At 37.0% G+C, this 27938-nt stretch overlaps 1 protein-coding gene across 11 annotated transcripts; it reads right to left on the bottom strand.

Moving 5' to 3' along the window:
- Positions 1–225: 225 nt before the first annotated feature.
- Positions 226–27938, bottom strand: LOC117241816 (acetyl-CoA carboxylase). Of its 11 annotated transcripts, XM_033507958.1 has the most exons (14): positions 27701–27938; positions 22936–23081; positions 21494–21700; positions 18984–19224; positions 9469–9592; positions 8051–8381; positions 7482–7779; positions 7130–7343; positions 6668–7001; positions 6117–6577; positions 2213–6037; positions 1844–2123; positions 1485–1765; positions 226–1394 (listed from the first exon to the last, which is right to left on the bottom strand). In XM_033507958.1, the coding sequence occupies exons 2-14, from the start codon at positions 22964–22966 to the stop codon at positions 780–782; spliced, it is 7242 nt and encodes a 2413-aa protein (XP_033363849.1). In that variant the 5' UTR covers positions 22967–23081; positions 27701–27938; the 3' UTR covers positions 226–779. The 11 variants fall into 11 exon arrangements, with proteins under 11 accessions (XP_033363849.1, XP_033363848.1, XP_033363850.1 ...); XM_033507957.1 differs by lacking the exon at positions 22936–23081; XM_033507959.1 differs by lacking the exon at positions 22936–23081 and having other exon boundaries at positions 21494–21652.

The following is a 27938-nucleotide window of genomic DNA, read 5'->3' as shown; positions in this document are numbered from 1 at the left end:
GTCTCAAACGATATGACTGCATGTAATATATGTACATTTGAACTTGGTATCAATGAATTAAAAATAGTATAAAATATATATATGTATAATTATTTAGCAACTATTTTGTATTAAATGTCTTATTTCTGTTAAACATTCAGGTTCATAAAATTTTTTATTATCTACCTCTTTATTCGCATTAAATTGTTCCTAAAGATCAAAGAATTTTTTATATTTCGTATCACACACGATTGGAAAAATAGTACTTCGTACTTTAAAAATTACCCATCGATCTGTTTTCCTTTTTTCGACGGAAATGGGAAATATCGATGTACACATTAGTCATTCGGTAAAAGTAAACGCAACGAACAAACTTTTTTCTAAAAAAAATACACATACATACATGCATATACATATAAATAAATAAACACATATATATTACTTATTTATTTATTTATATATATGTATGTACGCATATGTGCAATATAATTTCTATATTCATGAATACACTCATTATAAACAAAGGGCACGTTTTGCCATGGTTTAGGAGACGGCAGTGATACTGTCTGACACTCGATAGCATCACCATTGAACTTGAATAAGACACGAGTTCGATTACTTTCTATCATCAAGTAACGCTATCGATAGAAACAATTATTAACTTTCCAAAAATTATACTACTCCCGTACAATTTGCTATTAACAAGAATAACGAGTATCTGTACAATTAATTCTAAGATGTAGAACTACATACACCAGGTACGCAGATAGACAAGAGATTTTTCTTAATTTAGAAAAACATTAGGACGAAGCACTTGAATCATTGTGGTGTTCCTGTGTGGTCGTTTCTATCTGTAATAAAGTTCTTTGCAATTCTGCGCGTTCTGCTGGTTGTAATCTGTGCGCAATTTCTAAAATTGCATTTAATCTCACTTCTGGACAAGTTTCAAGGGCCTCTTTGACTCGAGAAACGATTGCGTCTTGTCTTACACAAGTGATGTTACGGGAAACAACACTATTTTCATCTTGACGTTGATTCTCCAACCAATTCGTTGCAGCTTCATCTTGATCCCACAGATAAGATTCTGTGGCACCTTTGTCTTCTATAAACCATCTACGCAACATTGCACCGACTTGTCTAACGTCCAAAGTGTGTTGGGTTGATAGAATTTCCTTCTTTATTTCATCCTCCAAAAGTCTTCTTCTAAGTCGCCAATAAAGCAGTCTGCGTGCTTTTTTCCATGGAATAATATCATGAATGGTATTTTTCTCAAACATTCTCTCTGGTGTATCATGAAGATCCGCGAAGTGAACTGCTACTTGCCGATACATAGGTTCTAAAAGTTGCTCTCTCTTACGAATTTGGCTTTCAATGTCTGTTCGTTCTTCAGCTGAATTTGCATTGGCTAGATTTTCCTAAAACAATGATTGATATCATAATGTGTCCCACACACGACCTATTTATAAAATGTAAAAGATTATAAGGAAACAAAATTAGTTTCTTACTTTAAGCTTCTGTATTACTGAATCAACCCTATGCATAGCTTTAATTATGTCTTTAGCTCTAAACTTGATTTCTACTATTCCACCAGGTTCTAAAACTCCACCTCTGCTTGTATTGTCAGCAAACATTTCCATGTAGCGAGGATTTATCGTTGGATCAACGACAGCCCAAGCACCACCTCTTAGTTCTCCATTTGGTGGAATATATACAAATATTGGTTTGGTATATTCTCGTAAGCCATCCACAATATAAGCACCGAATTTGATAATTTGCTCGTACATGTCTAGAAAAGATATAACGTTAGTAATTCATTCGATAGGTAAGAATGAAATTTTAGTAATTATTAAAAATCAATAAAAACCTTTCATTCCACCAGAAAATCCTCTCCAATTAGCAAAAATAAAAAGTGGAAGCTCTTCTTTTCCAAAGTCTTTGATAGCTTGAGCAGTTTTGTATGCACTGTCAGGGAACCATACTTGTCCTGCCTGAGATATCGTTTTAGCTTCTGAATCAAGATTAGCAGGATCAGCAGGTAAGTGCAACTCAACGGTTCTTGTTTCTACTGCAATAACACCGCAAGGTATTCCGCCTAATCTTGCTCGTCCAGTTACTACAGTTTGAGCCCAAGGCCTCATGATTTCCTGTAAGTAATATTAATAGTATAGAAATGTTCGAGTCATTTTATTAAACTAAATTAACATGTAATATTAATCTAAAATATAAAATATACCTGCCAAGAGCCACGATCGAAGAATCCACTTTCCCAATAATTTGTACCATTTTGTATTCTACCTTCGAGCATGAATCTTGGGTCATATGCTGCTTTTGTAGGAACATACATGATTTCTCTGTCGACTGGATCAGGAAATGGTGCTGATAATATAGGAAGGGGTGCACCCTTAAATTTGGGACAGTAGCTTAACCATCTTAAAGCAGTAGCAACACCCTCTAGGTCCCTTACGTTTGTTGCATGTGATACCCCATTATTATGCATAATTTGTATACCACCTAACTGATTATTACTAGCGTATACTTCACGGCCTAACACAGTATTCAATGCTTTGTAACCAGTTAAAATGATGTGAGAATTTTCTATTTGGATGACCCTTTGTCCAAGACGTACTAGGTAAGCACCAATACCAATCGCTCTACAAGATACAATGGAAATCGTAACGATTTCGTCATAGGCTTTCGATGTTTCTCCGGCAATCATACCAGCGTATTTTAAATTTTCTACACCAAGACCATCATCTTTACCAATAATATCGGTAATCTTATAACGAGATTCTCCTTTATCTTCGATCAACGAAGTTTTCACTGAATTAAGCGGTGCTAAACGCGCGTAATCATCTGGTGTTAAATATATATATCTAAATCCTTTCTCTGGTTCATCCTCATCCTCCCAAGCAATTCTGAACAACGCTTTCACTTCCTCTGCTAGACCAATGCGAGCGCCAGAATTTGCAGAGAAATATATTCGAGGAATTCCAAGCTGTCTAGCTCTTTCAGACGCTCTGCAGAACACTAAGTCTTCCTTCGGACCAAAAGAACCAATCAAATGTGTCAAATCATTTGCTATCAGTATAATGTCTCGACCAGATACTGGATATTCTGGTGTATAAAGTCTTAATCTCCAAGCAACCATACCAACGTTATTCTCACCAGGGAGTCGTTTTTGTTCCACTAAATTGTCACCCTCTAATACTAATTCCACACAATCCATCACAGGATTTGGAATAGTTATATTGCATTGTGGCCTTTCTTCTATGTGTTTAATCCACATTTTTTCGGTTTGTTGTCTAAACATGTCTGGTAAATCATATACATACGTTGTGCCAGAACTTTGTGCTTGGAACCGTTTTGCTTGAAGATAATCTTTGGTTAGATATGGCGTAGAAATTGGAAGACCATGCATAGGTCCTGGTCTCCAGGTACCATTTGCCGTCGAAGAAGGATAAGATTCGAAACGAATGATACCAGTCTTTGGATCGGTTGCCTCCATATAAAGATGCAAATCTATGCTATATCCGCTATCGTTGGCAATGCACAAACGTAAAATAGACGTTGGCTTCCCTGGTGCTGGCCGAATCGTCATTTTAATCTCAGCCTGACGTACTCGTAATTTCCATAATCTCGGGCCATACCTCAGTACCATACTGGTCACGCTTTCTTCTATTCTTACTGGATCCATAATAACTGTGGGTACGAAATTTAGGAAGATATGATTGCATTCCGTACGCTTAGCAAGCGGATGCGAGAACGCGACTTCTAATTCATCCATAGCCTCTAATAGTACACGTTCACCTTCGTTGTGAAGATAATCGAAACTAGCCTCCTTCGTGATAAGATCAGAGTGTCTTATAATGGAACGAATGAAGAAACGATAATCCGTGACTTGTTGTCCTTTGGCAACCTTAGCCCGGCCAAGGTAGAGATGCATTTTTTGATTCGAGGTTGGCAGAGCTTCAAGATCGTAAGTTCTCATTCTGTTTAATTCCAATTGGAAAGCACAACCAGGCTCGAGATGCCGATAAATTTTATCTTCAACAAAACCATCTCTTTGACGGTATGTAAAGAATTTTGGGAATTGTCTTTTCTTTAAAACAGTGAAAGTGATCCTTCGTATGTCTCGTGAGATTAATTCCTCTTTGTTCGCGGCGCACCAATCTCCAAAGAGTTTCGCCATCGTAACATCATCGTGATTTTCTTTCTCTTGGACGGCAATGCTCAAAATATGTACCGGTTCTGCAGATCGTTCACCCATTTCCGCTGTACCAGTATTTTCCGCAGTGCTTAAAGATACGTTTATGGACGTGCTGTGTCTCGATTCGCTTGCAGCTGCGTCTACTGCTTCTGCTAAAACTTTGGCTGAAGTTGAGGTAATCGAAGACAGATCCTCTAGGAGGTCGAAAACTTCGTCGGAATATCGGGTGAATTGATCCATGTCTTGGAAGGCTGCCATAGCCCCGACTCTGTGATTAACCGAAGATTGGTTTTGTATGTTAGGATGATTGTTAGGCAGCAAAAATTGGAAATGTACAAGTGGTACTTCACCAGACAATTCCAGATGTTGCACGCAAGTCAACTCATAACTAATATAAGATCTGCGAACATAAACCTCCAAAGCAGCATTGCAAACTGTACGATTGGAATGGTAGAAGAAGTCATGTAAAATATCGAAAATAGATGTTTCGGAAAGGATAAGTTTCTCTAAGTTTTCTGGATGGAAATCATGGCCGTACATGTCTACCGCTGACAAGAATATAGATTCCATTTGGTTGTGTCTTAACTCGTAAGCAGGTTGGTGAGCAGCGATTAGAATTTGTCTCGCACGTAACGCGACACGACTATGCTCTGTACGATTCAGGCTCGTTAGTTCCGTCAGCGTGCTCGATAACTCGTCCGTAAGACCAGGTTCATTCGCCCAGAGATGATCTATGAGCATAGTTACCAAAACGTTCTTCTTCGTGACTTGGTTATGGCTGAAAATCATAGCTGTTATTGTTGCTACATCATCTTTGTACTCATCGATTAAAGCAGAAACACATTTATCGTAATGTCCTTGTTGGAACTGGCTTTCAACGGTGTAATATTGTCGAAGTAGTTCGTGAACAGCGGTCTTCATTCTTCCACGTATTCCGTTCCTATATCTTTGTACCAGTTGCACTATAGCTTCGGTAGTTAAGAAGAAGACGTCGCGTTCAGATCGCTTGGAAAGACTTGCTGCATGTCCATCGATCACAGCAGCAATTTGTTGACTAGGAAATTGAGCTAAAACAGAAGTTATGTTTCTTTCGTACAGCGACATCAATTTCCTGATTTTTTTCTCTACGGAAATCGGAATTCTTCCTGATATCGTCGCGATCACTTCTTGAAGTTCAAGCAATGGTAAGCTAGGGTCACGAAGGGAATTCATGAATTTCTCAAGAAGTTCTCGTACTCGAGGTACGTGGTACGGATCTGGTAAACAATATCCTCCGAGAGTGTTTTCTAAAGCTGTTCTGTATTCAGCATGAAGATGATTCAATTTTTCAGAAATTGCTGGAGCTACAGTTTCCGGGAATTTACCAGTGTACTCCTGAGCTTTTGTTACCAGAGATGGATCGTCCAATTCTAATCGAGCAATCAACGTACCGGCCTCGAGAATGGCACCTGGTCTTTTAACATAAAAGACGCTACCAGCTTCGCTCGCTGTTATTGTCATTACCATTTTCATGACTTCAATTTCTGCGTATGCTTGTCCAGCGTCCACGTGACCACCATCGTCGACTAGATAGCTGATTAGTTTGCCAGCTGATGGTGACCTCAATAAAGAAGGATCGTTGTCCTTTTCGAAGATGCAGGTTTGGTTTCCAATGATGATCCTGTAACGATCGACTTCCTCCCTCATGTAAGTCGTGAAACTTGCACCATCCAAAGAAAGCAATAATCCTCCATCCGATAGTCGGTGTAGTTCTACTTCTTTATAGGAACCGTTCATAACAAGAAAATAACTATTAGGGCCTGACTTAGCAGTCTGTATTTTATATTTGTATCCGTCGTTAATGAGTTCAACCTAAAAAAATTTTTGTTAAATTTATAATATTCGTAAGCAAGTATTTATACACAAATTGACGATATAAAAATCAACTTACGTCGATAACATTATCTAAATCATTGCTGGCTTGTATTTGTCCTTTCTCCAACGCTGTTTGAAATCCAGAAAAAGCGGCAGTGATTGTCCTATCAGCGATATGAAGCGCACCGCACGTTATGGCTAATAATACATCTGGTTTGTCACTTCTAACGCGTTCAGCAATCAACAAATCAAGCCACGCAGTATCTATATTGTTCTGCTGGAATGATTCAGTTTCTAATAGCGTAATCAAATATTCGACGGTGGTTCTGAAATCACCCCTAATGCTCAATTCTTTCAAAGCTATGACCAAATTTTCTCGAGCCTGGTTACGATCCTCTCCCCAAGAGAAACAATGTCCGAATTGTGAGTCTGCAAATTCATGGAGACCTCCGGAAGCTGCTACCGAGAAGTAACCCCAAACATTCTTCGAGGATCGGAAGTTCAGTTCTTGTACCGTACCAGAACTCGGTTTAAAACCTAATGGAGATATTAAAATTTATCACAGCAGAATTCCTTAATGATCAAGCGCGATCAAATGTAATTTCTTTTATGAAATATAATTTATACCTTCATCAGGATTTTCACTAGTAATTCTCGCAGCTATCACGTGACCCCATGGTTGGGGTTTGTGTCTCGGTTGATCGAAGTCAATGACACTATCTCCCCATGGACTTTCACCATAAAGAAGACGAATATCTTTAATATGATGTAATGGTAGCCCCATGGCAATTTGAAGTTGTGCCGCGGGCAAATTAACATCGGATACCATTTCAGTACACGGATGTTCCACTTGAAGACGTGGATTCAATTCCAAAAAGTAATATCGTCCAGAAGTGTCGTACAGGTATTCGACAGTACCTGCGCTGACATATCCAACCATTTTGGCCAATCTTACAGCAGCCTGTTACAATAAACAATAATGTAAAAAGTACTGTACGGGATGAACACAAATTTTCACAATAATGTCTGTTAATTAATTTATGGTAAAAAATTAAATATTTTTGATTCGCGAATAGGATCGATAATTACTTTTTCCATCTCTTCAAAGACTTCGGGTTTAGCAACCACAGCAGGCGCTTCTTCAATAATCTTTTGATGTCTCCTCTGAATAGAACAGTCACGACCAAATAACGATATCGCGTTTCCATAATTGTCAGCCAATAATTGAACTTCTAAATGGCGAGCACATTTTGCCAATTTCATAATGAATATCGGAGATCCGGGTATTTCAGTTTGTACCTGCCTAAGAAAATCGTTAAGCATTCTTAATATAAAGCTTCCAACATCTTGTTACATAAATATTCTTTACGTAACGTCTGCAATTTATGTAACGAACCATGTAAAAAATCTTTTAAATTAATTTGACAAATTTCCTTCTTACCTAAACAATGTGGGCAATTCTTCAGCGTTCTCCACCTTTCTGATACCTTTTCCACCACCTCCCTCGCTAGCTTTCACCATTATAGGAAAGCCTATTTTGTTAGCTGCTGCCAAGCATTCTTCTACCGTCGAAACGCATCCTTTCTTGAAAAGTTCCGAAGATATTTTTATCTTCTTTCCACTGTACTGTGCCTTTAGTTCCGAACCTGACCAAGGAAGTGTCGGTACATCTGCAGTTTGCGCTACTATACTTGACGCGATTTTATCTCCAAGGGCCCACATTGCTCTCTCGGATGGCCCTGAAAGATAATTACTATTCATTCATTTATTCTTTCAATTCGTAATTTCTTGATTTTTCGAATCGCATCTCTTCAAAACCTACTAAGAAGAATATTTCCTCGAATACCCTACTGTGCATAAGTATCTGCATATATTCAAATTATTACGGCTATACTACAATACTTTGATAGTCGTCGTACTTATGCATGGTAGCGTAAGATTACAGAATTTACTTCACAATTTACAGAATAATCTTCAGCTATCTCTTCATTGTCATCCAATGGATCTTACCAATGAAACACATGTTATTTTTGTGCAGTAATTCTGGCAATTTTGGATTTTCAGAGGCATGACCCCAACCAGCCCATACAGCCTGGACCTGAGTGCGTACAGCGATGTCTACGATCAGCTCGACGTTCGCGTAATTGTTGTTGTTGGTCCCACCTGGCACGGGTACGTACTGATCAGCCATTTTGATATATTCCGCGTTCGCTTTTAGATCCTCCGGAGTGACCATCACGACGAAACGTACGGCGCGTTCGTTCTTGAACATTTCGTACGACCATCGTCGGATCGAACGCATACATTTTACAGCCGCTATTCCGTTGTTGGCGATTAGGACCTGCGATTTGAAAAATTTGATCACTCTATCGATCGTTAACCGTGAAGCGTCGTTTAAGCGATGACTAAATATTGACGATAAAATGTTATTGAAGGACTAGTGTGTCATTGGTAACGGCACTTGCAATCTGAGATACACAAATACGTTTAGAAAACAAAAATACATTGGAGTCCAAGGCGAAACTGAGAAACAAAGGAAAATCTATTTAAATCTTAAAACAAATTTACAATCGAGACAAAACTAATTCGTCGGTTCGGTATCGAGCAATAATTATATGGCGAAAGATTGTTAACGCTAGAACTGTAAAACAACCAAATTTTTTATAATACTTTATCTTCTTCTCTTTTTATGTATAACGTAATTATAGTCGATAGTCTGATGTTATTAGAAGATAAATCGTTGAAGTTATAATTACGCTGTTCAAAATCGGGGAGATGTCATTTGCATAAAAACATTTAGATCCGAATTGAGACGAATATGACTAACAATTAATAAAGAAAGATATTCCAAGTTAAAGTTGTCACGGTACTACCTTGTTTCGTTCGCGGAAGGAACAATGTGCGTTTCACATTGCTATTACAGTGGAGTATCGCGGAACAGGTATATCTAGCAACCTATGATTCAAGATCATTCAAGGTCGCTCGAGGTCAACTACGAAGGTCGTTTGGCCATTGTTGCGAAACTGTACGGCGAGTGCCTTGAGAAATACTGAAGCGGAACGCGACATATCTACGCGTTGAACGACCTCCTTCTGCAATTGCTTCTTTATACTCGACTGCTTTAAGTATCGATTTTATTAAAAAGTTACGTCTCTTAGTTATAGATTACTATCCTGTGCGCGAATATTTTCTACAAATTAAATCATCTCCTGCTCTATTCGACTCGTTCCTTCTATCCGAAGATGTCGAATATCTTCTCCGTTAAAAAGAAATTACATCTTCCGACAATAAGATCCAATAATAATTCAAATTGTCACAATGTTAAAAATTGCAAAAATTTCTGCAAGATTCACACGCTAAAAAATCGACTGTTGTAGTAGAGATACGTAGTGAAGAATATACGGTACTCGTCGAGAAAACAACGTTACCTTGTTGATAACTTTGGTACCGCCGAAACGATGAACAAACTCCTCGGGTGTGGCAATAGTGAAGTCCTTTTCCTGTAACCGGCTCTGCGTCTGAATCATCACCGTGCCCTGCGACATGCTGGGCCTACAAAATCAAACGGAGCGCGCATTAATTTTCATTAAACAGGCGTTGGCTTCGTTTCATCGCTTCGATCCTCATCTCGAGAAACTCGAAGAATCTGTACCAACTGCTTTAAAATTTGCACGCAGACTAGGGTAGCGTGTGATCGTTCTGGGTACAAAAAGCACGGAACGACGAACGTAAAGAATCGTCAGCCAAATCCATTTGCAGGCCGAATAGGCCGAGATAAAAATGAATTATTATTATCGCTAGATTTTACCCATCGTTGTCAGCCATTATGTTTTAAGAAAAAAAAAAAAAGAAAAAGATAAGGGATAAGATACATCCTCGTTGGAGAAAAATGATCTTCTTTTGTTTGATAGGAATTTTATTATATTCAAAATGTGTACTATATCGAGAAAGAAATGATAGGAACGAAGGGGAGAAAGCGTTAGTGGATGGAAAATCTGGGTGAAAATGATGAAAGTAAACGATAAAAAAGATTTTCACGAGTAAAGAGGGAACTTTTCGTCCGGTACATATTCTGCAATAAACGTCGATCGAACGTTGCGAAGAAAATAACGAGAAACGAAGGAAAGAAAGTGTGACCGGATGAAAAATTGGTTTTAGGTTTTTCCCTTGGTATTTCAAGGTGATTTTTATCATCCATTAGCGGGGAACACGCGAATGACAGCGGAGAAAGTATACGAACCGTTAATTTAAGCGGCTCACGCAATGCCATTCCTACAAGTCTGTAACGCTTTCTGAACCTCCTATGTATCTCGCCTGGATGTACAAAATTGTTTTTATTCATACGACGTGCATTCCTTTTCTTCCTTTGACAAAAAACCAGATTTCAAGAGTAAACGCAGATTCGCGCGATTCTTTTCCAATCCATATCCCACGATAATCGCTATATTTAACATCTACGCGATACAACGTCTATTAATATCACTATAGAACTGCCAAAACCCAGTCGAAACGACTGGTATCAGATTTTTGCTTTTCTTTTGGCAATTATTAATATAGTTTATTCTTATCGAGGTGGAAACATATTTGTATAATTTATGTATACAGTCAGTGAGAAATGTATTCGTACGGTATTTAACTTTAACAAAATTACTCGTACCAATTATAGAACAACGTTTGGTAATAGAATTTTAGCAAATAGAAAATATGCACATATTCTTGCTACTCTGTAGAATAATAATGCTGGTGGAAAAAAAGATAGAATATGTATGTCCTTTGTGCAAAATATTAATATTTAAAAAACGACAAAAATACATGCATAATAAGTAGTCGTACTGTTACAGTTTAATGGCAGAAATTAGCAAAGGCTTATCCAATATCTAGGAGAGGAAATTACCAAGTTTGATTATTTTCATACTTAATAGGCTTTCGATTTTATTATAAGGTATCTGATTATATTGTATGAATATATTTATATAAACTAACGAGAACTCTATTCGAAATATTTTTCCATTCTTCTGAAAGAGTCCTCTGTAAATCATCCCTCGATGAAGCCTGGTCACTTCATATTTTTCCTTTCAGGTGGTCTCGTATATTGTCGATAATGTTTATACATTGGCACTGTCCAGGTATTTTTAAACATCTCCAAATATTATGAAAGATTCACGCTCGCGTATTAGTAGCATTACGCTTTCGATCGCTATCTCGTATCAGCATGAAATTGTCTGTCAAACCCATTTACGTATTTACGTCTTAACCAATGCTAAATACTTATTAATATTTTCATAAACAGGAATAGCTATCACGTTCTTTTTTTGGATGAAAATTATTCTGCAAACTTGTAAGATTTATTCGTTGAAATTTTATCGATAAACGGATGTTCTACGATATTTCTATGAATTACTGTACGAATATTTTCTATACCGACCGAATAGCTGGTATCTCTTTTATTTAAACAGAAACTTAATGATACATATTTACACAGATACTCCGTTTATTTTCATATATTCGTATTGCTTCGAGCTATCGAATATTCTAATAATACGCAAATATGTACAAGATAATATATTATTCAATGACACGTTCTTCAAATTTCTTTCCTACCAGCGTATCGTCTGAAAACACTTCTAAATATACCTGTACTTCCCTTGTCATTCTCTTTCTTGTTTTACTAACGTATCGAACGTCTAGTCAGCGGAACAACAACTCGCAACGATCGTTTGTTCAAACAAGGACCGCTTTTTACGAAGGTCAACGGGCCAAGTCCACGAATTTACAACAAAACAATGCTGCATCGATCTTTTCGCTATCTTATGTCCGGGACTATGTTTCAATGATCTAAATCGGCTGATGAAACCTGAATTCGAAGATGAGAAATATCAGAATGTCAGTGAAAATTAAACCAAGGTTGCCGACATTCGAAATGAATGCAAACGTGTATATAGCGTGCGTGCGTGAACGAAGAGAAAATTAGTTCACCAAACGACGTGTTTCGCGATGATTCGTGTCTCTTCATTCAAATTGAAAAAAAATATATGTTTCAAACGTTTTGCTCGTTAATTGTTTTCTTCTCCCCTTTAACCGTCTGTCTCATCGTTACGTCGATTTTCGTTCGTTTCGAATCTTTTAATGGGAAAACCAATTCCTTGATCGATTTAACGCTCGATCGGTATCGTTGACCAAGGACGATTGAAAAAGGTTCGAATTAAATTATTGAACTTTAAGGTCTACTTCTTCTATATTTCCATTCTATGTTTCCCTTCGTCTTCTATATTTCCATTCTATGTTTCCCTTCGTCCTCTATATTTTAGTGCAACGAGAACATTGAAAATGACATTTGTCAGACGTGAAACATCAATGACGTTTATCAAAGTAACATACTGAATAACTAAATATAAATAACTAAAATTAAGCTAAAGTAGAACAAAGTTGAAATTGAAATAGGCAATTAGATAAGAAACCTGAATAATCCAATGATATTAGCGAAGAGATTGATTATCTTTTGGATTAAAAGAGCCAAGTGGAAAGTCGTACTATATCGAGGGTTTAGTTGAATTAACCGTTATAATTCGATGATGTTAAGACAACAAAGTGCATTACGTTAATCCGGCGGTGGATGATTGTTGGTCGTTGGTGAATGGTTGCGGCGTAGAGGCCGATTCTTCGATCGACGTTTTTCCGTTCATTCTCGGTATTCCAGGCATCAGGTTGTCGCAGCTCTTCCAAATCGGATCCTTCTCTGTACTTTGAGCTAAGACGAATCTTTTTATGCGTCTCATTTCGAACCCCCCTACTATTCAATCTTCTCCATGACAGAAACTTCAGAATCTTACAACATTTTGTACGTTTCAGTACGTCAGACTCGCTTTGTTATTTTCCTTTCGATCAGAATTTTGTACTAACAAATATTTTGCAATTTCGGTTACGTAATTTTCATTTTATTTTCTCCGACCATTTTTCCTTTCTTTCTGATCAATTCTAATTTCCAATACTTAATCCAGCACGTATCACAGACAATTTTTTATTTTAATTCACAGGTTTCCTCTATGCTCGTTGTATCTTCAGTTATACGTAATCATTACACGTAATCTTCCATTACAGGTAAAATCGGAACGAGTACACGTTATTTTTATTCCACTTTACCTATTTTTGACCAAACAAACATTTTTGTTTTCTAGAAACAAATAAAATAGTTGGTCGATATTCTTCTAACATTTTCCTGCATCACCATCTTCCAACCGGTCTGGTATTCTTCCTTTGCAAATATTATTTTACACTACGACTTAATTACTTTGCACGATACCTGACCTTCGCTTCGAAGAAGGCTACAGAAACCGCTTCCGGATGGAATACCGGTTCACGAGGCCGAAGTCGAATATTCTCGTTCTTTCAAACACGCCTCGATCTGCCGCGGTATTCATCGAATTTGGCCGCAGATTAACGCGTTTTGTCAACAACCGTAGATTTCCGTGTTCACCGGATCTCTTCGCCTGCGATTTGCGATCGCGTCCCATGCGCGATTTTTCAGCCACACAAGCTATTTTTTCGCATTCGTCCAGTCTACGCGACGCACGACTGAAATCTTCCGGAGTCTACGAAAAACGACGATTTCCGTGAATCATTAATTTTGCGTAGGTCGCGCCAAAGGTGAAAATAAGACGACGAAAACCTTTTTGCGTCTTTTCATCTCACTTCTTCTTCTCTCGAGAAGAAACTTCGAACTTGTTACCGATAGTCGAGCAAACATCGCGAGTCATAGTTCCATCTTTCGATTATTTCTTCGTGGAAACTGCACGATCGTTCATCTGGTAAATTATCAATCGATACTTGATTCGTGTTATCGATTGATTATTCATAAGGCCTTCTAGATGCAAATCTGTGTTTTAGTACGCTATAGTAAACGCCAAGTTTCATATAGACCACGTTCGTAATGGGAATTAAATGATCGTCAGTTTGGAGAACCATCAGCTGATGGTTGTATCGATACTTTTCGTTCGATCTTTCCACCGATGCTTTCGATCGACCTTTTATGGAAATCGGATCTCGGACGCGGATCACGGTTTCAGCCGCGATTTAAGGAAAAACCATCGATTTGGATTCTCAACTGGTATTTGTGTTAATGCGTTTTAGTTGATCTTGCCCGGTGGGTCTTTCACCAAATTAATTAGATACGAATGTATCGTTTTGGGTACGGTGAAACTGACGTTTGACACAGATTTAACGAATCACAACGCCTGAATAGAGGACGCGCACACCTGGCTCGGAAGCGACTTAAATACCTGCCCAGCATTCTTAGAAGACTCGTGGGCCACTGACAGGTAGCAACGTGCACAGTATATACCTTTCATCCAATGTTCCCCTACCTTATAACACGTTGCTCAAGGAAGCAACGTGCTCCAAACTGACAACTCGCTGGCCGCTTGAACGTGTTTGCTCCCTTAAACCACCCTTCTCTTTCCATTTCGTTTTCGTTACTTTTCGTTATCTCACACGTATTGTGCACGCATTAAACTTTAACCGAGATGTCCAATTTGAAAATCTGCCGATTAACACGCGTGGCAGACGATAAACGCGTCGGTCTTCCCAGCGACATGCGTAGTTTTTCGACAAATCGAAATTTCGTTACGATAAACGTTTCGTTTCTTGCGGGCGATTCCTTTTATTCCGTTTCTCACCTTTCTTCGATATTACGTACACTTTGGAAAAGTTTCCCCGCCGCGTCTTTAGGTAAACATTTTTTTCTTTTTTTTTTTCTTTGTGCGGTTTTAACGCGTTACCGTATGTATAGAACTGTGGTGAATTACAGAGTTGTCGTTTCAAACTCCTTTGTTATTGAAGACAGTGTACACGTAGCTGAGATTAAGTTTCATTTTAATTCGAAACTTAGCACTTAGCACGACACGCGCAAAGACACGAGATTCGTAAATGAAGATATCGTTATGTCGAGAATACTGGCGATTCGAGGCAACAGATCAATTTGCGAAAAATATATTTCAACAAAAAAGATTACTTTACGGTTGTGACAGTTTCTTCTTTTTTTTTTTTTTACAATCATATATGACTTTTTCGATATAAATAATGTTAGAAGAAGAGTCATAAAAATTATAGGGAGAGGATACTTAACGCGTATGTAGCAGAGATTGTAAAGCCAAGGAATAGTCAAAATATGATATAAACAGCAGATGCATGTAAGTACTGTTACAGGTGTATAATATCATGTAATCGTAATTACAGCAACGTGCACAAGTGCAACGTAACTATATAAATCTGGTCACATTCTATAAATGTTATCGTATTTAGGATATGCTGTTTACTGGTAGAGATTGAGAGAAGAATAATGAAAGACTAACTAATTAAGGCCAAGTGACGATGGTGACGAAGTAATTGGAAAATTGCAGGTAGATAATCCATCAACCTTCATTAAAAGGAACGTAAGTACATTTTTCTTATTTTGAAATAGCGATGAATACAGCCTCCAAGGAATATTATACTTACTGAGGCGGTATACATAATAACCGACTCTAATGAAACTTAATTAGGTAGATCGTCGTTGCATTCTTCAATGCTACTGTTGAAATCACTTTCCATACATAATTTTGTTATCGTATTGCTTCACGTTGAACTTCGTAATAGCCGTGGAAAAATGTTACGTACGCGATGGAGAATAAACAAACATGAAATTCATCGCGATCGCTACGAAAACCGATTCTCCATAAGTTTGTGAAAAACTGGAAAAAATTCTTTTTTTTCCACTTTTAATAAAAAAGAATATTTACATTAACATTAAACTTACATTTACATTAAACATTAGGTTGAACATCGGTTAATTAGACAAACATTTATTGCTTCTTTATTGATAGTTAATGTAACAAAAAGAAAAAGAGAGAAGGAAGCCTAATCCTCGTCAGAATTTTACAATTTTTTACGGTATTAATTTTAACGTAAACGGCGTGAAAAAAGCGAACGTCTTTCGTGAATCGCAAAATAGTTGTCGTCTTACTGGGCACAGTTCAGTTTAAATAAACGTTTCATGAGGAACGGAGATTTCATTTAAATAAAGAAAATATCACGCGAACCGATAGAACTGCAAGGTGTTCTACTTTTTCTTTAAAATACTGTCACGATTACATAATCGTTCAATATTACGAAGTGCAAAATTATTAGCGTTCGTCGACGAACTAACGTTGTTAGCGTTACAATTTTCATTCGTAACGAAGTCGCTTAGCATTGACAATCGACGTTTCATGAACATCGTCTTTTATTTGAAATTTAAAGCAGCTGAATAATAGTTGTAAGTATCGTGGAGTTCAAAGCTTTCACGTTCGCGATTGTCTTTCGTTTCGTTCCATCTAATTCAAAGACATACTTCGTATTGGGAAACAGTAATAGATATATTTGTAAACTTCAAAAATTACACTGGATCTTGTAAACTTGGCCTCTGTAAACTGCAAAACCTGGTTAACAATATTTTTTCAATATAAAAATAAGTTAATATTTTATACACTACTTTCTCGATTATTATTTTTATATCATTAATTGTGATATACGAAATACAAATAAATTACATGCTTTTTTATTCCGTCTTCTTATTGATTAGTCTATGATGTAATATATTTTTACGTAATACACATTACCGACGTTAAACATATATCGTAATGTAATCTAACGTAATGGACATATTACCTTTAAATTTATCGTCCGAAATACACGTTCGGAACAACAAATGATAATAATAATAAGCATTCACTGTTTTGCAACAATATGCAATTTATAGTTTACTCGCCATCGAAATATACATCGCTACGAATACGCGTAACGTTAAGAAAATAAATGTCGGAAATAAATGATTATGATGTCCTATATTTTGTTCGTGAATTACGAAAAATTTGTAAGTAAAATTCATTTATATTTTCGAATGTTACCCTTTCTTTATCTTGTAAATGTCATATACAATTATGAATAATTTATACGATTATTACGTAATGATCGATGTTTGCGGCTTGCTGAGAAAACGATTAGTCCGTTTTATCATATACAGAAGTAATTGTTCAAGGTCCGTTCCAAATTTTACGAAATCCTAGCTAAATACGCATTGAAACGATGGTAGGAGAGAAATCCGCATGATATAACGTGACCTGACTTTAAAGATCATGAAATAAGAAGGTTCGTTTGTGAAATGTAGTTGACGAAAACGACAGAATAATTAGTTTTAATTTTAAGCATAGAATTAAGAATATTTAATAAAGCAACATCCAAAAACTATATGTTATATATATTTTAATGAATATGATTAAAGCAAATTAATTGATTTGTACAGTAGATAAAACCATACTGTACCATACTTCGATTATTTCGTAAGTTATTATACATATATTATGTACGGTCGATGTATTTTTCCATTTGTATATTTTCCATAAATACACACACAGGTACAGGTTTTATAATATTTTATGACATAAACGTATAAATTTTTCATTTAATAAAATTTGAAAATTTTAATGAAATATAAATAATTTATAAAGAGAATATTTATTTATTCATAATATATATGGTAATTAAGCTTTAACTTACGTAATTATATAAATGTGTTGCAATTTAATTATTGGATATCAATCAGTATTTCTTATAACAGTTAAATTGCTGTTTAATTATTTTATTTTTATATCTGAAACTAGTAATTATTAACTAAATTTCATAAACAATTTTTTTTTTTTTTTGGTCTTGCGATCTTCTGATAAATCTAAGAATGACGTTATACGATGAAATACGGCAAATAAAAAAAAATGACGAATTTCATGCATAAAGACAGTTCTATGTGTTATGAAATCCTTGTAAATATTCAATACCGTTCGAGTCGATAATATGACTACATTTTGTTGCTCTCGTAAATGAAAAGTGCTCACAATTATACGTAAATAGCGACAGAGTTCTACTAGAAAAGAGAAAAAAAAAATAAAGAACAAGTTTCAAATTTGCCTATAGCGTATTCATGGAATGCAGATCGATATCATAAAAAGATCACGTAAATCATACTACTATGCTACTTGAAACATCCCGCTAGCCTAACGAACACGTCTCGTTTGTATCTCTCCTAACAGTACAAGAAGATGAATCAATCCTAATCGTCCACGATCTTAATAACTTCTCATTCATCCTTATGGAGCGTTTAAAGATCATTGTCATGGTGAAGGGTAATTGTCTTTTAAGAATAGACACCGTTCACAGGGCAACTGTGCCCAACAAACAATCGTATATCACTTCCCATGGTTCAACACGTGGTAGAAACTCCTGATGTCTCCATTTAAAACGGAAGAACTTCTTAAGGAAGAATTCTCCTTTTAAAGAAGGTACCCATTATCGTACAATAGCCCTTGCCTTTTAATAATAATTTCCAAAGTCATTAACGGTTATTCGAAAAGATCTGATCTTCGAATAAATCTCGTGAGAATTGATCTGTCGAAGATCGATCAGGATCAATCAATAATAGTTATCACCATATATATATATATACACATAGTATCTTCCTCGTTGGAAAAGATTTCCCATGTCGATAACATCTTCTTTGTTTTGACTTTTATTTACTACTAGTTACTTTATCTTATCATTTGTTATCGTATGTCCCTTTTCAATATCTAAATCATATAAATCTATAACGTTTCCTTTCCACTAATCTCTTCGCCACTTGAGGTAAAAAAATATAATTCTTCGGCTAAAAATAATCTAACCGCGATCGCTTATCCATCGAACATCAATAGGATCCATGTGGATCCGTGGCGAGTCCTTAAATCGAATACAAAAGGGTCGCGTCAACGAGAGTGACCGTTCTCGGCTACCGTGTTTCGTATTTTCAATTATGTCGTTTACCTGTTCGCTTTTATCTGATCGTTTAAATAGAAATACAAGATCTAGAGAAGAAAAAAAAAAAAAGGTAGGAAAAAAAGATCACCTGAGGCGCTTGCGGCGCTCGATCAAACCAGCCATGGCATTCTGCTGCACCTGCGTTGTGGTAATATCGTATGATTCGGATGGGAAGCTATCCTCGATCTCCAATTCCTCGCTGCGATCATTGTCGGGCTCCCCGACGACGAAGCTCACTGGATTTTCCGACATGGTGCTGCTCGAATCGTTGGACCTGTTCACGTTCTGTTCCGAATTCTCCTTGTCGTCTGCCTCTCTGTCAATGTTACCTTCAAAATGTGTTTCGTTTCATTCAAGATCGGCCATATTTTAAAGAGAATTCAACATCCTTTGCAAGTAAATCTCGTGGCCAGCGAGTTATAGAAATTCGCTATCGCGTTCTCCCCATAGCGGCTCGCGAATCTCTTTTCCGCTTTGCCGTTTGAACACCAAGGGCCACTCTTTAAACATTCAACAGCTCTTATATCGTTCATTTTTCACGTCGTTACCGTGTTATTAATTCGTACGCATCGATAGTAAAATTTATCAATTTCGTTCGCATTTATCGCAAGCTTCGATCTTAAATTTTATCAATACCATCTATACGCACTGCAAGTTTCTCGACTTGTTTACATCTATCTGTAATCTTTGACGTTAACGCTGATCAGTTTTTTTCTTTTTCTTTTTTTTTTTTTTTTTTTTGTTAATTTATCTATCGAAGCATTTCACGCGGTGTTTCTTCCTTCGTGGAAATATAACGTCCTCGATAAGCTTCCGTGCAAATCTTTGGAGCTTTTTGCGACAGATTGTGTTGCGAGTGGCCCTCAATTGAATCGCGTCGAGTATATCCCGTAGCACGTAGGCAAAAGATCCAAGTGACGTGGCCAAGAGAAGATGTGGTCATGCCAAATAAGCCGCATGCATTTCCCAAACAATAATAACGAAAAATACGAGAGAAGCATTTCTTCGTCAAGCAACCGTTGTATTTCGGGTGATCCGACCCAGCACGTGCTTGTTATTTGCATACGTAACAATTCGGAAATCCCAACCAGATGACCAACTTCGTCGAAAGCCAGATGAAATGGTAGACATGCAAACTGATAGTACGAAGGCGTGAATTTCGTGACACGTTATGATTAATTTGAATATTATCGCAGTTATGATTAATTTTGTTATCACCGTGGTTATGATTAATTCTAATATTATACGATGTATACGGTAACTGGCGAAAGTATTCGAACACTCGAAACCTTTCACGAACACGTTAAGTCGTATTATACGAAACATTTTGAAATTTCAGTCACGCTGTAATAAAACATAAATACCATCGTTGTACTATTATGTAATATGAAATAAATGTGAGAACGTACATGAAAGCTATAAAGTATTTAGTGTAAGTGCATGTGCCTCTAAGAAGACAAATTGTTAAGCGCCACTTCTGATCATTTTTTAATTTGCAATGGCGTAAGAACACGATCGACGCTAGATTTTCAAGAAACGAATGCTTCTTCCACGAGTTCATTCGTCGCGAGGAAACCAAACTTAAGAAGAGCAGCGTTTGTAGCGTCGTCGCTTTTCTGTACTTTCCGATTTACGGATTCGATTAACGTGGCTTCTGAACGTGGTTCATATATTTCGCAGAGGTCACGAAGCTATTTAAACCATCAATTATCCATTGTGTCAATAAGCTTCGATACTCGGTGTATCGGTGAAGTTCCGCTACGAGATTCTCGTACAACCGAATACAATGTTGATAAGAACAATAACGCCAGTATCGTCAGGCAACGTAACCCGCGTTAAAGCTTTCAATCGAATCATTCTCGCTCATCGTACGTCACCACCGATACGACCTTTATAGTGTTTACGATACATTGACATCCTTTAAATTCATGAATAAACTTTCAAGAGGCACCTGAGTGTTCACGTAGATTAGCAACTTGTTAGTACTCGGTGCTTCGTCGATGATGATTAGTTACATTTGGTAAACCGTATTTTCCGTTGTTTTCGAGATTCGAGCGAAAAATGGGAAAGAAATACCACTGCAAAAGGAAATTGTTAATACCAAAACCACTAAAAACGATTAGTGAAAACCATCGGACAAAGTAGAAAGTGAGGATAGGACGCGCGAGAGCTTGGAATCTTGGAGCTCCTCAAATCTCGAGAAATTCCAGGTTCTCGAAGTTATCTTTGTAATTCGAAGTTCTTCAAGATCAGCTAAATAATAATTTGCACACGAAGATATCGTGACACCGCGAATGTACTTTTACTTGGCTCGCGATTGACCAACGAATTCGTGTTTATTAGACTTTGCTCGTCATCAATTCATCGGTATCGTTTATGCGAAGAAAGCACAAAAACAGGTTTCTCGCGAGCCAAAAATTCCATCTTTCTTTCAAATTTATCCGGGGGCGAACGATACAAGCATTTTGCGTCTTTACAAATACCCACCTCTAACGAAAACACCAACGAAGACGAATCAGAAGCAGGGCAAAACCAAGAGAAAAATAAAAAGAAAAAAAAGGAAGCCAACCCAAATTTCGAGGAAGCCTGATTACTCACCCTCGTTTCCTCTACCAAAGTTTAAGAAACGAATTGCTGGTATAATGTCAGCCCACCACCCTTGCTGAGCTCGATCCGTGAAAATAGGTCCAAAGTGAACGTATCGGCGTGCTATTACAGCGAACGTGAAGCCAACGAAAACGGGAGCAATGAGAAGAACTGCGGAGGGAACACTTCGGGAATCACTTTGTCGAGCTTGAATAAAACCTTGAAAGAATTTCCGAGGATCAAGTAAAGGACCCTTTATCCGAGAATTTGTCTTTGGGGCTCGCGTTTCTTACTATGTTAAACGGAAAGTTCGTGCGTTTTCATCGAAGTCCGTAAGGGACTGCATTTTCTACTTCTTTTCATTTTTTGTATTTTTGTGTAAGAAAGCAGAACGCAAAATTCGATAGCTTGTATCGATCCATCGCAAGATCGTCTTCTTTTTTTCTCTCGAAATTTGCTTTTGCAGCTAAACGCGTGTCTTTTTCGTCTAAAATTTTCAAAGTATCGTCGTAACGTTAACATGTTGTTTGTTTTAGGAATCGTGCAGAATATCCTTCGCGTAAGTTTAAAGGTCTTACGTCTCTAAACGTGACACGTTGTTTTCATTTTCAATTATGTCATGTTCAAATAATTCTTGTTGAATCGTGCAGCGATATTGAAGTTAGAAAATCAACGACAATGTACTTGGTACGTTTTTCTCTACGCTTTGTTTCGTCCCTCTTATATTTATTATACCCTTTAATCGACGACACAATTTTCATTATTCTCTATTGCTTTCTTCCGACGTTACGTACGTTTTCCGACCTTTATTATTGCTACTATTATTGCGATTCAAAATTATATCATTCAGATTCCGAAGTTCGGTAAGTAGAAAAATGATACAGCGAATAAAGTTAAACGAAAACACACGCACTTTCCGTTTAATCAAATATCCGTTTCGAACGTTTCACCCTTTACCGATACATAGGACACGGATACGTTCGTGCGGTACTGTGCAGAAGCTATTCGTGGCGAACTGAGACCAGGAATGGAATATTGCACGAACCTTGAAGTTTACCGATGTAATCGTATAATATCTTTTTCGTATCAAAATCGTTCAAGATGAAAGTTAAGATCGAAGAACGGGAGAATTTCGAGGCGCACCAAATTTCCAACTTTTTTAACTGATCTCAAATAAACCGCGCGATATTTTTAACATAACGATCTCTGCGCTTTAAAACCGGTACATATTTTTCTAATAATTCTACTCCACTTTCCAAAATCTATCACACCTTACGATATATATATATATATAAAGAGACAAATTTCGATAATTATACAGACCGAACACAGATACGAAGATCCGATTAATATTCCAAGCGAATCACGGTGAACCTTGCCGAAACGCTTCAGGGAGAACGCGTGTTCACCACGAGTTACTGTGTTCCAACGATTTTAAGAGATCATCAATGTACCGAAAAAAGTATCCAGAAGACCTCGAATCATACCAGGTGACAGTTTGATCTCTGGATATTTGCGTTCTTCGTGTCGACGAACTTTTCCCGCCAACTTTCCGCCGCTATCCTATTGCCTGAGTCCTCCTCTATGATCCCTTCTGGTGCTTGACGATTTTCCACGACAAGCAACAGACAAACCGACGAAATATTGAAAAAGAGAAAGTTAGAAATATCCGAAGTAACGATGTCAATACAACGAAATTGCAATTAATATTTCGCAAGGTGAAGATTTAATCCTTATATCTTTTCTATTTCTATGCTTTATATCAAAGAATTCCTTCTTTATGTTTATATCGTAGATAAATTTCGTTCGAAAGAAGATCACTCGCGATTTCGCCTGTTTCCGTAGATTCCTAGCAACGCGATCAGGCGATCGTACGACGTGCCCTCGTCATCGTCGCGCTTCTATTACTACTTCGTATTTCACGACGGCAAGCGCGAAAGGAGATACGACGACGCACTAGCGTGCACACGTTGTTCCTACCGACACCGCGCCCCTTCGTCAACGTAACGCGACTTACACGGAGAAGAGGAAATCGGTTGGCGTCGAAATACGAGTCGAACGGAGTACATAGATTGTCTCGTGCGTACACGGAGTTGAAACGATACGAAGAAAAAGAAATAAGAAGGAAAAATAAGAGAGAGAGAGAGAGAGGGGGGGAGGGGGGAGGAAGGGAGGGAGGGGGGGGAGGGGGGAGAGAAAAAGAAGAAACCGGACGACAAGGTTCAGAGGTCGTCAGACATCGACGACACTGTGTTTGTTTCCACTGAACTTTTCGCGGCAACGCGTTTTCGATCCACGCCGATATCGCGTCCGATGGTCAGAATTTTTGTGCGGGTCAAAATGTGATTGACACGCGTGCTTAGTTTCTTTCCTCGCTTTTTCATCGTTTTCGTCGATATCTAATTTGTTTCGAATTAACCGGTTCCTTTTTTCAAGTACGCTCTCCTCACTTTCGAGCAAAGGAATTTGTTCCAGAAAGACCGATACGATCGTTCGTCGTTTGGTTTTCTTCGTCCGCTCGTAACGCTTCGATGGTCGATGATTCGTTCGACAGCGACTTTTATTCAGTATGTTTCAGTGCTTTGTGGTATTATCGATGAACAGACGGATAATATATTGGTGTGCTCGCTCCTTTCTGCTATTCTAGTCGACTTCACGATTAAGCTTTACAATTAAACGCTCTTATAGCTTCTGTCGTAGCCTCTACAGTCTATCCGCGGTTTTACCCAACGCTAACTTTGTTTGTTGTCTTGGAAGATCAGTGTTACGCATAAATTGTTCTACACACGTGTGGTTCCCGGTACTTTCGCTTCTTCGCATTCGTCCCTTCGTTTTCCTATTTTCGCGTCACTTACGGCGATTCTTTAATGAACTATATTTAGATTTGTTTGCCGATAATCGTTATTATCTTGTAAATGTAAGTCATCAACGGTGTTATTCAGTCTTCTGAAACGAAAATGAACTTCCTTGTTTTCCCGGTGTTGTCTTTTTTTCTTTTTTTTTTTTTTTTTTTTGAACAGTGCTGTCAACATCTTAATGGATCCCGATCGTTGAAAACGTAATGATAGCTACGCATGTAATACGTAGTGGAGGGATACGATATGGACATTACCACGAGGAGGAAGGACGTGAGTGTTATTCACACGATCTGGTGACGTCCACGTGTATAAGTATAGTCAAACGTACGATGTAAATGCGTATATCCAGTCGTATTATGGATTGGTATTCTACATATAAGATTATATAACTCGTGTCATGCGGTATATTTATCTGTATTATCCAATATATTATTTCACATTATTCTTTGTTACTATTCTCATATATTATTTGTTATTATTATTTTGCGTTGGAGAAAATATAAAAAAATCTCTTTGCGATTCCTTCGCAAGGTAACTATCGCGATAATCGATTTTCGTATTTGATATCGATCTAGGTAATAATTATTTCGAAAACGAAACTTCTGGTATCTTCGATTAATCGTGATAAATTAGCTGTGAAATTATTTCACAAACTTCCAACTTATTTACACTTTCCTCGTGTATTTGAAAAGGAAAATTCATTTCCATCGTTACTCATTTTTACATTACTTCGTACCAGACAGTAATATCGTCAGTTTTTACTTAACCAAATGATGCACGAAGTTTTGCTTAGGAATTCTTTAATTCTATAATTTGCAAACCTATAACTTTGTGGCAAATTTCCATTTACGAATACGAGTACCATTCCTTCGTCTCTTGTCGTAAAATACGTAATTCATCTGTAGTATTACAGTATATTAATAATTTTACGTAATCAAATTGTACGGGAAGTCTGTTTGGAAATTTTTCAGACTTTAGAATAGACGTTCCGTTTGCAGAGTCAGAATCATCGCGTTTAGAGATCAACAACATTTCGTACTTCACATTAAAATGAATGCTCAGCTTTGTCGACGATAAGTCTGTACGTGTTCGCTATTTCGATCGGAAAGAAGTTGTCCGTTTATCAGCCGAACGGGAGAAATGCTTTGATGATAGTTAATCGAGACGGAGAAGATTTTGACCGCGAGTGCCGCGTGCTCGATTCGTGACTTCTACGAAGAATCGTACGATGTTAAGTCACAAATCCGACAACTAACTGAGAACGTGCTTGCCTGATTGTGTATCAGTAATTTACAAATCGTCTATCTAACGAGGTCTATCGTGATAATACTCTCAACCTAAACGTAAACTTATTGTTACGTTCGCTAGCTCCTCAACAACGCTTCTTCTCTTTTCCTTCTTCTTTGTTTGTTTTGCCCTTTTTTTCTTTTTGTTTTGCCTAGGCGATATTAGAAATTCAATTAGAAATGAAATTTCTCACCGTAATCAGTAAGCTTTTAGATTTGGCAATATTGATTGATTATTTGACTATTTCATACTGTACAATTTTTTTACACGCGGTATAGAATGTTTTTACGCAAAAAAATTGATTAATAATTGACTAATAGCGCAAAAAATGAACAGTAAGTGCAAAAAACTACAGATTAAAATGCGATCGTCAAGTATGTATAACGTCAATAACTTTAATCATACGTACGAAGTTATAAGATTAAATTATATTTGACAAAAATCTCATAATAATGTTATATGTACAATACAAACAACTTGTTGCTGATAACATTAATAAGGGAACGCTTTTTATTAACATTATCAGTAGTTTCATGGTGTGGGAATGATAGAGAATGACGTGGAGGGGATGAGAACCTTTGACCGTTTCGAAATACACCTACAGTATATTCAATTGTCTTGTGAAATTTGTAATTTAGAGACAGTAGGAACAGTTTTATGATATCGATAAAATACATATCGCAGGTGCGAAAAGCTGATGGACAATAATTATTCTGAATGTAAGTAAGTTCTTGACATAATCTCAAGACAAGCTACAGCTCAAGCTCGAATAATCACGATCAAAATGCTAACGTATGTAATATACGGTAGCGCGAGATATTTTTATATTCAAATATCTTTGTATTTTCAAATCAATCTGTTTCCATAAAAATAGTTAAACATGTATCTTCTAAATATTTCTTGTAGTTGTAGAAACTTATCCACCGTAATTAATGACAGTTGGATCGATTTTTTTCAAAATGATATACATATACATATATATAACTTAATCAACCGATCTATGAAAAATTAGAGATATAATTAGCACGATACTAGATATCATATTTAGTAATGCAACAAAAGATTGACTATCAAGGTCGCCGATCACGTGATATGGGATTTTATAAAATCGCATGATATGTAAAATGTCGTTCATTGATAAGTGCAGTATCATCTATTGCATAATCGACAACACGGGTATTACGATTGACAGCCTATAAAACATTTGTATACTAATATGCGAAACATTCTATCATTTTTTCCCACAGTTTAACTTTTAATATCTTCGATTCGAATGTTTCCTTGTATTCTTGTTCTTCTTTTATTTATACAATTTTCCTGTTGACCGATGCACGATAGTATGTAATATTTGAACTGAATGAAAAGATACAAACCGAAAATGTCGACAGAGAAAGAAAAGATCTTCAAAAAACTATTACTTTATCGCAAAAATCGACGATCAATAGATATCGTATATTATCAATTATGAAATATAAATAAATTCAATGACGCTCGATAACACTAACAAACGTAATATCTACAAATAAAGGGTAAAATATAAATTGTCAAGCTGGAATGAAATAGTTATACGAAGATTAGTTTATAAATAAATTAACTTATCGTCTGTGAATTCGTATAAGCTATTAGTGTATTTTAATTTTACGAAGCACTACGTAGGCATACGGAAGTGTATGTTTTCTTATTTAATAAACGTATTATAGCGCTACGATTCCTCAAAATTTTAATACAAGAATCCAATACTTTGCATAACAAACGGACGAAATTTTTATTCATATTGTATTGTACGACAGTTACGTATATTTAGCGGTAACAAACTCTATAGATTTTCACACAAGGTAATCAAAAAATTGACAGACCGTTCTGATTGGTTGATTGGCGAGTCAGGCGACGTATACTCTATTTTGATTGGTTGGTGGAAACCGTGTGGTGTATCCAAGTAACACGCGTCACCAACCGATGTATACGAATACAACTCTAAACGCTACTCGTATATGGAAATTTTTCATCTAATTTTTGGGTAATTTTCAATGAAAAACACCGAGACCCATATAAAAATGAAAATCTAGAAACTTACCGGTGACGAATCTTTCGCGGTGCAGTAGCACGCTCTTCATTGAGGTTAGGTTTGTCTGCCCCTCCGTGTTCTGTCATTCGATATGCTTCTATTCGTTATTCGTCACGAAAAAATGTTACACGGCACTGCCTTGGCCCAGTTATAGTTTTGTAACGACTGAACACAGTCGATCACAACATAGGAAATTATTGTCACCTTTTAAACATGGATTTTTTTACTTCCGCTAAGGCACGTACAC

Source organism: Bombus vosnesenskii, unplaced genomic scaffold (assembly GCF_011952255.1).
Source record: "Bombus vosnesenskii isolate JDL3184/JDL3185 unplaced genomic scaffold, Bvos_JDL3184-5_v1.1 scf7180000016261, whole genome shotgun sequence".
Lineage (NCBI taxonomy): Eukaryota > Metazoa > Arthropoda > Insecta > Hymenoptera > Apidae > Bombus > Bombus vosnesenskii.
Note: the sequence above shows the minus strand (reverse complement) of the source record. Positions and strands in the feature narration are given on the sequence as shown.